The 13,400-nt window shown below is 44.6% G+C and overlaps 1 protein-coding gene across 4 annotated transcripts in view; it reads right to left on the reverse strand.

Moving 5' to 3' along the window:
• NEDD4L (NEDD4 like E3 ubiquitin protein ligase) overlaps positions 1-13,400 on the reverse strand; it is a 358,982-nt gene that overhangs the window by 68,991 nt on the left and 276,591 nt on the right. For all 4 annotated transcript variants that reach the window (XM_073006275.1, XM_073006274.1, XM_008013964.3 and 1 more), the window contains 4 exons: positions 12,383-12,433; positions 6,005-6,066; positions 5,505-5,607; positions 3,661-3,827 (listed from right to left, as the gene is read on the reverse strand). In XM_073006275.1, coding sequence (XP_072862376.1) covers positions 3,661-3,827; positions 5,505-5,607; positions 6,005-6,066; positions 12,383-12,433 — 383 coding nt within the window. The remainder of the gene's footprint in view (positions 1-3,660; positions 3,828-5,504; positions 5,608-6,004; positions 6,067-12,382; positions 12,434-13,400) is intronic.

The following is a 13,400-nucleotide window of genomic DNA, read 5'->3' on the forward strand; positions in this document are numbered from 1 at the left end:
AAAATAGGTGAAGGTTCACTGCAATCCAATACATGCAGTTTTAAAACGCATTAGTCACACCGTTCTGAGCATCTTCCAGGTATGGATTTCAAAATATACCTTAGTGTTTAATAAAAAACAGAAATCAAAGTCCTCCGCCCATATGCCAAAGTGACAAGTCAGGCCTCTGGGAGCAGAGGTGACAGGTGAGTTCACACAGCAGCTGGGCAGTCCCAATCCTTCTAGAAATCCAGCAATCATAAGGCAGCTACTTTTGGTCACCAGCAATTTGACCAAAGACTACAAAAGGTACAAATTCAAAGCTGTCATCTGGAGGGAAGTATACCTGATCCAACATGAATTTTTTTCAGCTGCTTTCTAGCTCATTTTGACAGAATCTCAAAATCGTGACACTGCATTTCCCCCCTTTACCCTACTTTAAAAATCCTAATAACATCAGGAGATAACCTCTCTAGTCAGCCGGGGTCTGAACACTGCAACATCATACCCTATTTTTTGTCACATGATGCTCTCAATTCAGGATCTAAAAGTTTTGATTCAATTTGGAAAACTTTTTTGGGCTGGGCGTGGTGGCTCATGCCTGTAATGCCAGCACTTTGGGAGGCCAAGGCGGGTGAATCCATTAAGGTCAGGAGCCCAAGACGTGCCTGGCCAACATGGTGAAACCCCGTCTCTACTAAAAATACAACAATTAGCCGAGTGTGGTGGCGTGTGCCTGTTAGTCTCCGCTACTCAGGAGGCTGAGGAAGGAGAATCACCTGAGCCCGGGAGGTGGAGGTTGCAATGAGCTGAGATTGCATCACTGTACTCCAGCCAGGGCAGCAGAGTGCGACTCCTTCTCAAAAAAAAAAAAAAAACACACAAACTTTTTTTTTTGCACTAAATTATAGGCAATCATAATCATACTTTGGGGGAAAATACTAGTCAGAGGCTTTTAGTGTACAAGTTTAAATGCCAAAAAGTTTTTCAGGGAAAACTCTCACAGACACTTTCAATAAGACAGTATATCCCATTAACAAAAATTATGTCACAAGTTAGTATCTCAAAAGTTGAAATCTTTATTTCAGACTAATTGAAATATACTACTTATCAAGAACACTCATTATAGACTCTTTCTAAAACACGAATTTTAAAGTTTTCTCACACATCTGAAATGAACTTATACTATATCCCAATAAAGAGCCTGCCAGCAGAGGTTGTGGTGGAAACTCTTGTTCCTTAACTAACTTTCCTCTTGCCTTCTAGAAGTCATGCCCGTTGGAAGCAGGCGCTCCTCAGGTTCTGCCAAGTCCTGCTGTGTCCTTTCTGGCTCAGCCTCTCCCTTTGACATTGCTGCCTCACTGATAGGGCAGTTACGCCTCTGCCTTCTCCCAAAACCACATGTGAACCCGAACTTGGATTCAGAGCTGCATTTTTTGGCTGGGCACGGTGGCCCACACCTGTAATCCTAGCACTTTGGGAGGCTTTGTCTTGGCTGCTAGGCAGCTCAGGTGAGCGGAGTTTGAGATCAGCTTGACCAACATGGTGAAACTTCCCATCTTTATAAAAATACAAACATTAGCCGGGCATGGTGGTGGGCGCCTGGAATCCCAGCTACTCAGGAGGCCGAGGCAGGAGAATTGCTTGAACCTGGGAGGTGGAGGTTGCAGTGAGCTGAGATGGCACCACTGCGGGTGACAGACTGAGACTCTGTCTCAAACAAACAACAGAAAAAGAACTGCATTTTTCCCTTGTTGCTCTAGACTAGTGAAGAGCCAGCAAGTTATACCTTTTGTTTTAGTTTCTGGGACACTGTCACCAAAGATGGTTTCTCTTTTAAACCCCTTTTTGAGGTCTTGTCAACACACTAAAAAGCTGTTCATGTTTAATGCACACCCCTTGATGAGTGTGGGGACATGTATACACCTGTGGAGCCATCAAAAAAATAGTATATATTTAAAAATGTAGGAAGTGTTTTCTCCAGAATTCCCTCATTAGTTTCACAACTCAGTGAGGTAGAGAAAGTAGCAATTATCCCCATTTGTCCCCAGAATACAAACTCCAATTTGCATGATCCTTATTTATGAAGTTGAATATTTTTCCATATATGTATTAGCTGTCAGAATTTTTTCCTTTGTGAGTTGCTCCTAGCCACTTTTCTGCAGAGGTCGCATAAGGACCTACCTTTTCAGGTACTTCTTTCTCATGCTGTTGAGCAAAGGTAGATAATGGTGCTTTGCTTAGGATATTGCTGCCAAGATTCTTCTAGTCACTACATGTAACCAAGCCCAAGGTGGGTCCAAATTCATTTTTACTACAAATAGCTACGATGGATTACAACAATTCTAATAGCTATGGGCATTAATCAAAAGGAAATAGTAAGCAATAATATAAAAAACAAAAAGAATCCACCAAACTATTTCCATGGAAAAAAATTTTAACAAAAGATAGTTCAGCATTACGCAGCTGCTCTGATATTTTTGCTGTCCTGAGACTATTGTGCTGTCTTGAGCGAATGCCCACGCTGGGTTGTCTAAAGCTGATCACGAACGGCTGATATTCACGAGAACCCACCTGGGGGCTCAGGGAAGACAGGTTATTTGTTGTTCCAGATTCTGTGAGCTTTATCTCTAAATTAAACAACACCTAGACCAGAAGACTTGGCCACCCTCCCCAACCACAGTCATATGTAGAGTATCTTCGCAATTTCTAAAGATAAAAGGTTTTTAAGAACATGATACCTCATACTGCTTGTTGTCTAAAATGCATTATTAGCCAATTTCTTTCAGAGTTCGAGTAGACAAGAAAATTATACTATCCTGTAGACTTGCTTTTATTACATACTGAAAGTTATATAGTTCATTGATAATTACCTCCTTGTCTTGGCTGCCAGGCAGCTCATAATTTCTAGGATAAAATTCCTTTTCCTTAAGACTTTGTTTTTGCCCTTTGATGTATTATCAATAGACTTAGATCTTGTTATATAAAATGATTTAAAAACAAGCTGCTACAAAACCATTTTTAAAGTCCATGAGTTTTAACCAGTGTTTATTTGCTATCAATCAAACCGCAAATTGCTGAGGGAACAAAACAGGAATTGGTTTACTGCATCCCTGAGGCTGGTGAGGGATTAAAATACACAGTAATTACTAATTCTGATTTTGCAACTCTGCCATGTGTTTCTGATTATATTAAGAAGGTAACATTTCCTTAAAAAAAGAAAAAATTTTTTTCTGAGGTTTCCAAATCAACACTTTGAAGAGAGTAAAAATCCAAAAACTTAGAGAAAACAGAAAATTGCAAAGCCAATTTGCTTGCTGGTTCTGTTCTGGGTCAGTTGGGAGAGAAACGTGAAGAAGAAAACAATATAATCAACAAATGTAAGATAAGTCTAAGAAAAACAACCTCTGCTTTGTATTTCAGGAATCGACATAAAAGAATACATAGAAAATAAATCAGCTCACATTGAAAATAGCAGCATGTGACTCAAAGGCAATTGCTTACAATATACAAGGTCTGACTGCTCTTGCATGCTTTACATAAATGGAGAGGAACCTCGTACCACACCACCATCTGCTCTTATTGACATATGATTTATTTCCCAGCCTTGTCCCAGAGGGCCGCCATATTTGTCCCTAGCTGTGCATGTGCACGTGTTCCTGACCATCACATGGTACTCACATCAGGCTTGGTCGGTGCCACTGAGTGGTCCGGTTGTTGTGGTTGACATAGTAAGTTCGGCCTAAATTGTCCACTTTTTCTTCCCACCCGGGAGGCAGAGGAGGAGGAGGAAGTTCCTCTTGGTGCTGAGAAGCCGAGTCATTTGAGTCAACAACTTCCCATCCATGCTGTGGAATAAAGTGAGAGGGATGATTATGAGGTTGGTTCTTTGGCTGTGAGGAAGAGGTCACACAAGGGCAGCAAGGAGAAGCCCTGTGTGCCCTTCTCCTTGCTCTGGGGCTCTCTGGCTCTAGCCATGGCTTCGGGGACACATTTGAGTAAATTCCCAGTTGAAGGCCAAAAAAAAAAAAAAAATAATCAATTCTAGAAACACCTCAAAAATCTTTTGAGTAATGGCCAATTAATTGTGCTGCCCTCTAAGATGACTACATTGCAGGACAACATGATTTGGATCTGCACAGCTGGTGACACTACTTAAGTCACATCGTACTCTTCCTATATGTCATGTTTGTTATTTTGACTTGAGGGCCTCCAAGGCTGTACAAAGCCCTGCCAATGATGCGGGTCACATTACAGCTGTCATCTTTTCAACACCTCCATGAGGTAAAGGGAGCAGGGAAGATGAGCTGCGCTGCACCTGTGTTCTAACAGAAATCATGGCGCAGGGGACCAGAGGCCCGGAGCCCTGTTGCTCCCCAGGGAGGCGGGCTTTGAGAGAGAAGCCTCCTCTTTGCATCCCGAACAACTGCAGGAGCCAGGAGTCTGAAAGCTGCCGCTTTCTACTCAGGCCCTCTATACTGGCTGTGTCCACTCCACACCAATGGGTTTCATGGTACCAAAATTTGAGTTCCATTTTTACAGCACATATTTTAGGCATTACATATTTGCTTCCTAACATCCTCTGCTAAAATCACTGGAAAATTAAGTAATTCACTGGTTACTGCAGTTGGAAGGCAAGAAGAGTGCAAAAAATTCCTTGGATTTGAGATGAAAATCTGTTGACGTGCTTAAGAAATGTTAACATTCATAAATTTCTACCACCCACATTATTCCTCTTCATGTATATATAGAGATGAAGGCTTGGAAATGAAATAATGCCTGGAAATATGATCGCTGAGGCGGAGGGGTATTCGGGTAACTTCTCCACCACACAGTATTCACATATCACATACATGCAACAGCTGCAAACAGATGTGAGAATAAGCCCTAGAGAGGTCTCATTTAATGGACACTTTGAGAATATGAGAATTTGTCTAACAAAACAGCACTGTCCGAGGCGTGTGCTGAAAAGGTACGCTAGGACCCACAGCATCAGTCTGTGACAAGGTAAATATGAGCAGCTCTGTCGGCAAGGAAAAAAGGGACATCCTCTGGTCAGCTCATTCCAGAATGGCATTTCTAGAGGAGGGTTTTTCTACTGCAGGCTGTCACCTGTGGCCAAATGAGTAAGAAACTTGGAAAAAAGTGATTTTCTGAATTCCTTCACCTACTTTGAAGCGACTTCAATGGCTAAAAGGAATTTACAAAGAGCTGCAAGTCCACAGCAATAACAGAATTCAATGTGTGAGGCGACTTCCACGGAGCTGGGGGGCTAACATTGGGGAATGGGCATGGCATTGTCTAAAGAGAAATCTCTCAGAAGATTCGTGCTGTAACACAAAAAGTTCAACTTTAACCAAAACAAATAAATGCACTGGTAGACTATCAATGACTAATTTGCGGACATATGTACTTTTTTTATATTTAAGTTTTCTAAACTTTTATTTCCTTCCATTATAAAGTTTGAAAGCAAAACATGAATATGATCTCAAGGCAAGGAGAGAGGCCTGACGCCATCCACGTACCTCCATGTCGTCCCTCTGGTCGCTGTTTTCTTCATCTTGACCTCCATTTTTCGGCATATAGGCCATTTTCAGTCGCAAAAATCCCTTAACTCGAGACTTATGACTGAATGCATAACAGAAGAAAATTGGTAAGAAGGGGTGTGACTTGAAAGGCTACACTTAAAATCGTCTTCAGCAACAGTCAACCACCACAGCACGCAGGGCAGGCACCCCCACCCACCCATACCCACAGCACGCAGGGCAGGCATCCCCACCACCCATACCCACAGCACGCAGGGCAGGCATCCTCACCCACCCATACCCACAGCACGCAGGGCAGGCATCCCCACCCACCCATACCCACAGCACGCAGGGCAGGCATCCCCACCCACCCATACCCACAGCACGCAGGGCAGGCATCCCCACCCACCCACACCCACAGCACGCAGCGCAGGCATCCCCACCTATACCCACAGCATGCAGGGCAGGCATCCCCACCCACCCATACCCACAAGCCTCACCTTCTTGGTCTGAGGAGAAAGTCCTTAAACGTATAGGGTCGCTCCATGGTTGGATCTTCGGTCTGTGGGGAAAAAACAATAAATTAAGTTTCAATATTCCCGATAACTTCATGTTTTAGATCCCAGAGAATAGATTTTGGATTTTCGAATGTGGCACCACAGAATGTGGTTCTTCACCTGGTACCTGACGGTCCACGGAACTGATCTACTGGAGATCCACTAGATGTCACTATCCACACCGGGTTTTAGAAGCCAGCCCCAGCCACAGACAAATGACAAAATTATAGCTGTCATTGCCAACTATAATTTCTAACTGCAGGGTGTGGCCTCAGTCGCACAGAGCTGATTAACTTCGGAGAACCAGCGGTCACTGGTGGGTACCCTGCTATATGCCTGTGACTCGAGACACATACGAGTGGAGTAAACAGAAGAATATACAAGATTTAATCTTTGAGGGCAACTTTGTTTTTTGCATTAAAATCTCACATCATCAGCCTAAGAGAATTGAAAGACTATCTCCTGCACAGAGATCACCCCAGGAAGCAGCACTGATCGACCTTCCGCTGAGGTTTAGTTCATGAGGCTATGAGTACAAGTAGGGTATTTGTTCATTTTTAAAGAAATCGGTGTTCATTTGATTGCGCGAAGTTGGTTGGCCTACCAAAGCAGGAAACTGGAAAAATAAGTGTGACTATTTCATTAATCTTAAAATACTATATATGCAGTAAAACCTCAAATACCTAGACCCTTCAATTAAACACAATTTCAAATACTTTTATAGTAAGAGATAAACCACAGTCCAGTGATTTACTATATCAGGTTTGTGTGTGCATGCATGCACACATGTGTATGTACGTATGCGCTTCTATTTGAAATGTTATCTGTTTATGTCATTCTCTGCTTTCAACTCTCAATGGGTTCCTACTCCTTTCATAATAAACTGGAAATTCTTTCCTGTGACCTAGAAGGCCAACTATAATCTGGCTTTGAATCACCTTTAATCTCATTGGGAACCAGTCTCTCTCTTCCTTCCTTGTACTCCCAACCATCCTGTCCTCATCTGCCATGGATGCAGATTGTATGTGCTGCAGAAGGGCCGATGCACAGGCAGGTCCCTCTGCTGGACAACTCTGACTCCAGATGGCATGGCTGTTTCCTCTTGGCATCCAAGTAGGAGATCCCAGGTCACAGCCTCAGAGTTCCCACCATCAGCCACCCTTATCACCCCCCTAGCCTATCGTCCTGCTGTAGCTTCCTCGTATCACTGTCTGAAAGTGCGTGTTCATTTCTTGACGTATTAGTTTATCATCCATCACTTCCAGAATGTGAAGAGACCATGAGAACAGAGACTTGAATTTGCTCACCGTTGGATCGTTGGTGCCAAGAATATTGCCTGGCACAAAGTAGGTACTCATGTAAGCACTCAGTTCAACTGATCTGTAGTAAACTACGGAGGTTCTCAAAATTCACTATCGTTGAATGAAGTAAATTATATTTTCTAGACTGTTCTTATGAGGCAGTAATAAGCATACATTTTGAAAATATTTTCTACCAAAAGGTTTGTAAATATATATAAGGAAATAAATGGAAAATTTATTAAGAAAACTATTGCTGGTTTTCCTTTCTTTTTTCATTTATTTAGCCAACGTTTATTTATTTAATTTAGAGACAGGTCTTCTTCTGCTGTCCAGGCTGGAATACAGGGGCACAATCACAACTCACTGCAACCTCGACCTCCTGGGCTCCAGTGATCCTCCCACCTCAGCCTCCGAAGTAGCTGGGACCACAGGTGTGTGCACTATGCCTGGCTAATATTTTTATTTTTTATAGACATGGGGGTCTTCCTATGTTGCCCAGGCTGGTCTCAAACTCCTGAGCTCAAAAAAATCCTCCTGCCTTGGCCTCCCAAAGTGCTGGGATTACAGGTATAAGCCACCATGCCCTGTCAACCAATGAATAATTTGAGAGCAATATTATGTGAATGACATGTGGATACAACATGGTATACCAGCCCTTATGGTTACAATTACAAGGGAAGAGCCATTGTGTCAACAATCCACTAGAAGCTAAGGCAGAACAAATTCACTGACATAGAGAGGTGACATTCTGTGAGACTTGGGGTACAGTGAAGACGCTGACTCTGACTTGGAAATCAAAATGATTTTGGATGTGGAGTCAGATACAGGGTGACGGGAAGGCTTTGAGAGGTGGAGAATTGGGAGAAAGGACAGTTTAAATATAGGAAATCAAACAATATGACAAAGCCTACAGGATCACCAGTGGGCATGAGCCATCTAAGAGCAGCAGAGAACATGCAAGAGAGTGAAGAGGGAAAACCATGGAGCTTGGAGGGACTCTGAACGTGAGTCTGTCCATGCCCTGTGCAGCTTGAATGACTGATGCCACACAGGTCAAAAGGCAGATATCCCAGGTTTGCGTCCTGGCTTTGTTACTTACAGAGCCGAGTGGCTAAGGGCAAGTTCCTTACCTCATGGCTCAGTGTCCTCATCTATAAAATGGGGCTGTAACCGTATCTTACAGGGCTGTTGTGAGGATCAAACCAATCAACTGAGTTGGTTTCCATAAAGTTCTCAAGGGCACCTGGCACACTCAGCAAACACTGGCCATGTTCATTGGCCAATTCTACATGTTCATGTCACTTGTCAGTACTGCCAACTCAATGCCAAGCAGTAACAGTTAGGGCATTAAAAATGAAAGTTCACCTTCATGGAAATTCTCTAGCCTGAATTAGAAGATGATCTTATAGATAACTACAAGATTCTTCTTGGCATTCATCCAGGTTCCAACCTGATCCTGTTCCCTGGAGCAGAGGCGAGTGGAGACTCCCAGGATGGCATTGAGGGTGCTCCTCGGGGAAAGCCATCTTCAACAGACTGCTGCAAACAGTGCTATTGGCCCCAATAGCCACAATGTTGCCCCTGTTCCAGGGTAAAAGCACTCAGAAGAAAATCTGGATACACAGTACTTTCATCTTGAAAGAGAGTAGTTGCTTTCAGCCTAGGTGTACTCACTATGGAATGGAGTGAAATAAAGGATTCTGCAGGCAAACGGAAGGAGAGAGCCCTGCGGGTCCCTAGACTCGAAACCTGGATGCAACCACCGCAAGCATGTAAGCCTTGGGCGAATCCACCCCATGCCCACATCCTTGACCACACCACAGGCTCACAATGATGCTGGACTCCTAGGGTCAGATCCAGCACCACCAATGACCTGCTTATTGCTGGGCAAGTCCCCTCCCTCTATGGGCCCAGGCTTTTTCACCTGGAATATACTGGGAGCGAATCAGTGTCTCTTAAGTCCCTCCTAACTCCATGACTTTGAATTCTGCACTCATGAGAGGGAACCATCAGCCTGCTACCTGCTACCAGCCATAAACTTACGCAAGGGGGGTAAAAGGATGTTGATCACAGGCAGGGCATCAAATAATACCACCACCCTGAAAACGCCTCATCTATGAAAATTTAAATTCCAGAGTGAGCCATGGTTGTCTTAAGTGGTACATGACCGGGATTTAGAAAAACTTAATGTTTTAAAATAGCTCTCTTTGCCCCACTGCATTTCCCAGGGACAAAGATATTTTGTGGCTGGGCAAAGGTGGGTTGCTGAGGGCTCCAGGGGAAGGGGAGACAGAGCTGACAAGTCAAGAGGCAGGTGCAACAGACAGACACCTGCCAGAAATCTCACTCTGTGTTAATACAGATCTCGCAGTTCTCTTTACCTCTAAATAACGAATAGATACAAGTTATCAAATATCATATGAACTTTTAGGCAATGATGCACTGAATATAACAGACAAATGTGAAAACGGTAGTTGAAAAAAGTCAACGATGGTACAATTAAAGCTAAGTTTGCTCTTGTCTCTCAATGTAAAAGCAAAAGGAGAGCTTTCGCTGTCTCCAAGGTTGGAGTGCAGTGGTACAACCATGGCTCAGTGTAGTAATGACCTCCCATGCTCAAGTGATCCTCCCACCTCAACCTTCCAAACAGTTGGGACAACAGGCATGTGCCACCATGCTGGGTTAATCTTTAAGTTTCTCTAGAGAGACAGGGTCTTGCCATGTTGCCCAGGCTGGTCTCAAACTCCTGCCTTGGCCTCCCAAAGTGCTGGGCTTACAGGCACGAGCCACTGCGCCTGGTCTGCCTACTTCCTTTTATCTAAACTTTGGTGGTTTTGACAAATTTTGAATCTGTAGACTGTAAATAATCCACCTTGACAATGGTCATATACTAATCAAGAACATAGCATCCATAATTCACTCCACAAAATACTCATATGCTCCCACCCTCTCCACTCACACTTGTGTGCTATCACACAAAAAAGAATGCCACTGTAATTTCCCCACGAGCGTCCTCTACACACGACCAAACACACACACGAGAACGCTTGAAATACCAGATTCAAAAGCCACGTGCATTCAGAACATGCTACTTGGGTTCTACCGCCACGTGAATAAATAATATACCTTCACACCTCTCCTTTTGTTTTCTTTGTGGTCCATCTCCGACTGTAGTTGGCTGCAAACAACTAGTGAGTTTTAAGTATGGAGGTGAAGCACTCCACTGCAAGTTACCCTCTGGGCACACGAGTAACTAGAGGCACTCGGTCCTCTCTGGCATTCACGGCTCTACCCTCTGTAATCGGCTGGCTTCTATTCCCGCCTTGCACCTCCGCACTGCTTCCTTTTTGGAGGCTCACTGACGCTGCCTCCACTCCGAATCCAAAGCTAAACTATTCTTTCGGCTGACTTGGTCTCGGAGGACAAACCTTTTTCTATTTTCTGGGAGCCCTGCTCAACCTTTTAACACCAAGCACCACTCACTCACTCAAACAAGAGCTTGTCGGAGCAAGGTTTTTAAACATGTCACTTTTGCCTCTTAGAGAATATTAGAATATATGTGCCTCTCAGAAAATAATTTCCCTTGGCTAAGATGTGGTTTTTACATTAGGGAAAGGGTCGCTGGAGATGTCCAGAGAAGAGCTGGCCCATCAACCAACACTGTCCAAAAGTGTGAGAGGATCGCAGCTTCAGTTTGAAGAACATACACAGAACACTTCTCAATGTAGAAGTATGTGACGCCTTTCCTCACAAAAGGTGAAATAGTCACGTTCTCCTAATGTGACCTGAAAAGAATAGTCAGGTTTCTGATGGCTCATGGAATAGGTCTCATACAGAAGCCCCACGCATGCACCTCCCGTGGCACCCTGGAGCTTCCGATTTTTAGAAAGAAACAAACAAGCTATTTTAAGAATATCACTTTCACTTCCAGTCCTTTGGAACCTTGCAACCTTTCTTCCTTAACAGCTCCCCTGAGTGAGTAAGAGTCAATTACTTGCTATCACCTTCCTTCACAACACATCTTCAAAGCTTCCTTGGTAAGATACAATCTTTCTTGGTATTTAACATATAGAAACAGCCATAATTTCCACACAGCAGGAAGCTTAATGCTAGGGGGTTCAGTCACTTTAGTTTATAGACTAGTTATGCTACTTGCTCACACAAAGCATTTAAAAAAATAACACAATGCCCTTGTAAGGCAGAAACATTCGCCTTTCCTCTCTCAGCTGCTACTTCTATCACGCCATGCTGCCCAGGGAAGAAGGCCAGGAGGAAGGCTGGGACAAGCTGGAAAACTGAAGCTGGAATAGGAGCTAGGGATCCACCTTTCTCCAGGTCCTACCCCCACATTCTGTCTGCCCGGCCTCCTGTTTCAGGTGACAGCTCTCATGCCCGTCACTAGTCAACAGCCTCGACTGCTCTGCTACTTGGAGCAGAGAGAAATGGCAGCGCCACACATGCTAACTCAGTGCGTGTTCCAGCGAGGGTGGGTGTTCCCAGCTGACAAGTTCACTCAGAATGAACAGGCTCTTCTTTTGTCTCCATGCTGACTGAGAAAGCCAGACACCAAAATCTGGGAAATGCTATTATGGCTTGTGCAGAGGTATCCAAGAGAAACGGCATGTGCAGTTCCAGACAAAGAGCGCAAACATCTGATGGGACCCGGAGGATGGATTAGGAAGCAGAGACAGTAAGTGACAAGAGGGGAGGCCTGAGTGAAGGAGGTGTCTGTTTTATAAGATGTGATACACAAAGGTGGAGCAGCTGAAGTGCAGAAAAGAGAAGAGCTGGTGGATGGGAACGCATGTGCACGACGCAGGCACCCTTGACTCTTACAGCCAGCTTCTCCTCCATCCCCTTGACAGGACCACTTTCCACAAAGGACTAGGGCCACAGCACACATGCTTCATTTCAGCCTTCTCCACTGTGGTGAAGAAATACCACTCTGAAAATACACTGACTACAAACAATTAGAACCCCCGCCCCCAGCACGCAGCAGCAAACATGAGACTGTCCTTACCGGAAGGTGACTAAGGGGCACGTCCACCTGGCCCAGGAAGTCGTCTCGTGTCTGTTAGGAAGAGAACAAAGAGTTAGTGTTTCCATCTCTTCACCAAGCGTCAGCATTTCCTAAAAATGTTTTATCATGAATAGAGACGAAGGTCCAGGGCCTGGCACTGGAATGTGGAGGGTGGAAGGCCCCGAGGAGACACGAGTAACCACGCCCCAGGAGACCAGGAGCCTGTGCGCCTGGACTGAGGTGGCTGAGATTCTGTTTGGTGTCTGCTACCAAGCAGAATGCTAAGGAAGCCTCTGTAGAAGCCGGGAGAACATGATCAGTCAGGGAAGAGACAGGCAGGGCCACAGAGGGCACAGCTGGGTCCAGCTGAAAGGGAAGATGGCAAAGAAATGCTAGGAACATTTTAACAAGTGTTTACTGATCCAATGCTAAAAACTAAAGAGCTCCTTGAGAGCTGAGAGCCAGCGGAAACAGTGTATGGCCTAGTTATGAATGCATCGTACAAACTGCATCTCACAAAAAAACACATACACTTTTTAAATCCAGTAAGTACACTGCTTTTTGATGTAGTAAGTGCACTGCTTCAGAATCCACGTTTATGGATCAGGTCCTGCTAATTTTTGGACACACCACGCCTCTCCCTCTCCACATCTACCATACTGCACGTCTCTCTCCCGACTTCAAAGAGGCCCAGGTGACAAATCACTTGGAGACACACGCTAGTTCCCTCTCAGGCTCTGGGAGTCATCTGGGAAGTCATGATCCAGCTCCAGGGGTCACTGGCCTGGACCACAGGGTGTCCAACAGACCACAGTCACACTACGTCCCTCAGTTACGGTGCTTGTGGCATGGCCTCTGATGTTCAGATGACCCAAGAAGCAAACTGGGACACAATGACTATTTGCTCCTCTCATATAAAGATATGCAGCTGGTTCCACCACATTCAAAATGCATAAAAGTCTGGCAGTTCTTTAGATGCGATCAGACCAACCCCATAGCTAGCTTGAGCCACCCAAGA

Source organism: Chlorocebus sabaeus, chromosome 18 (assembly GCF_047675955.1).
Source record: "Chlorocebus sabaeus isolate Y175 chromosome 18, mChlSab1.0.hap1, whole genome shotgun sequence".
Taxonomy (NCBI): domain Eukaryota; kingdom Metazoa; phylum Chordata; class Mammalia; order Primates; family Cercopithecidae; genus Chlorocebus; species Chlorocebus sabaeus.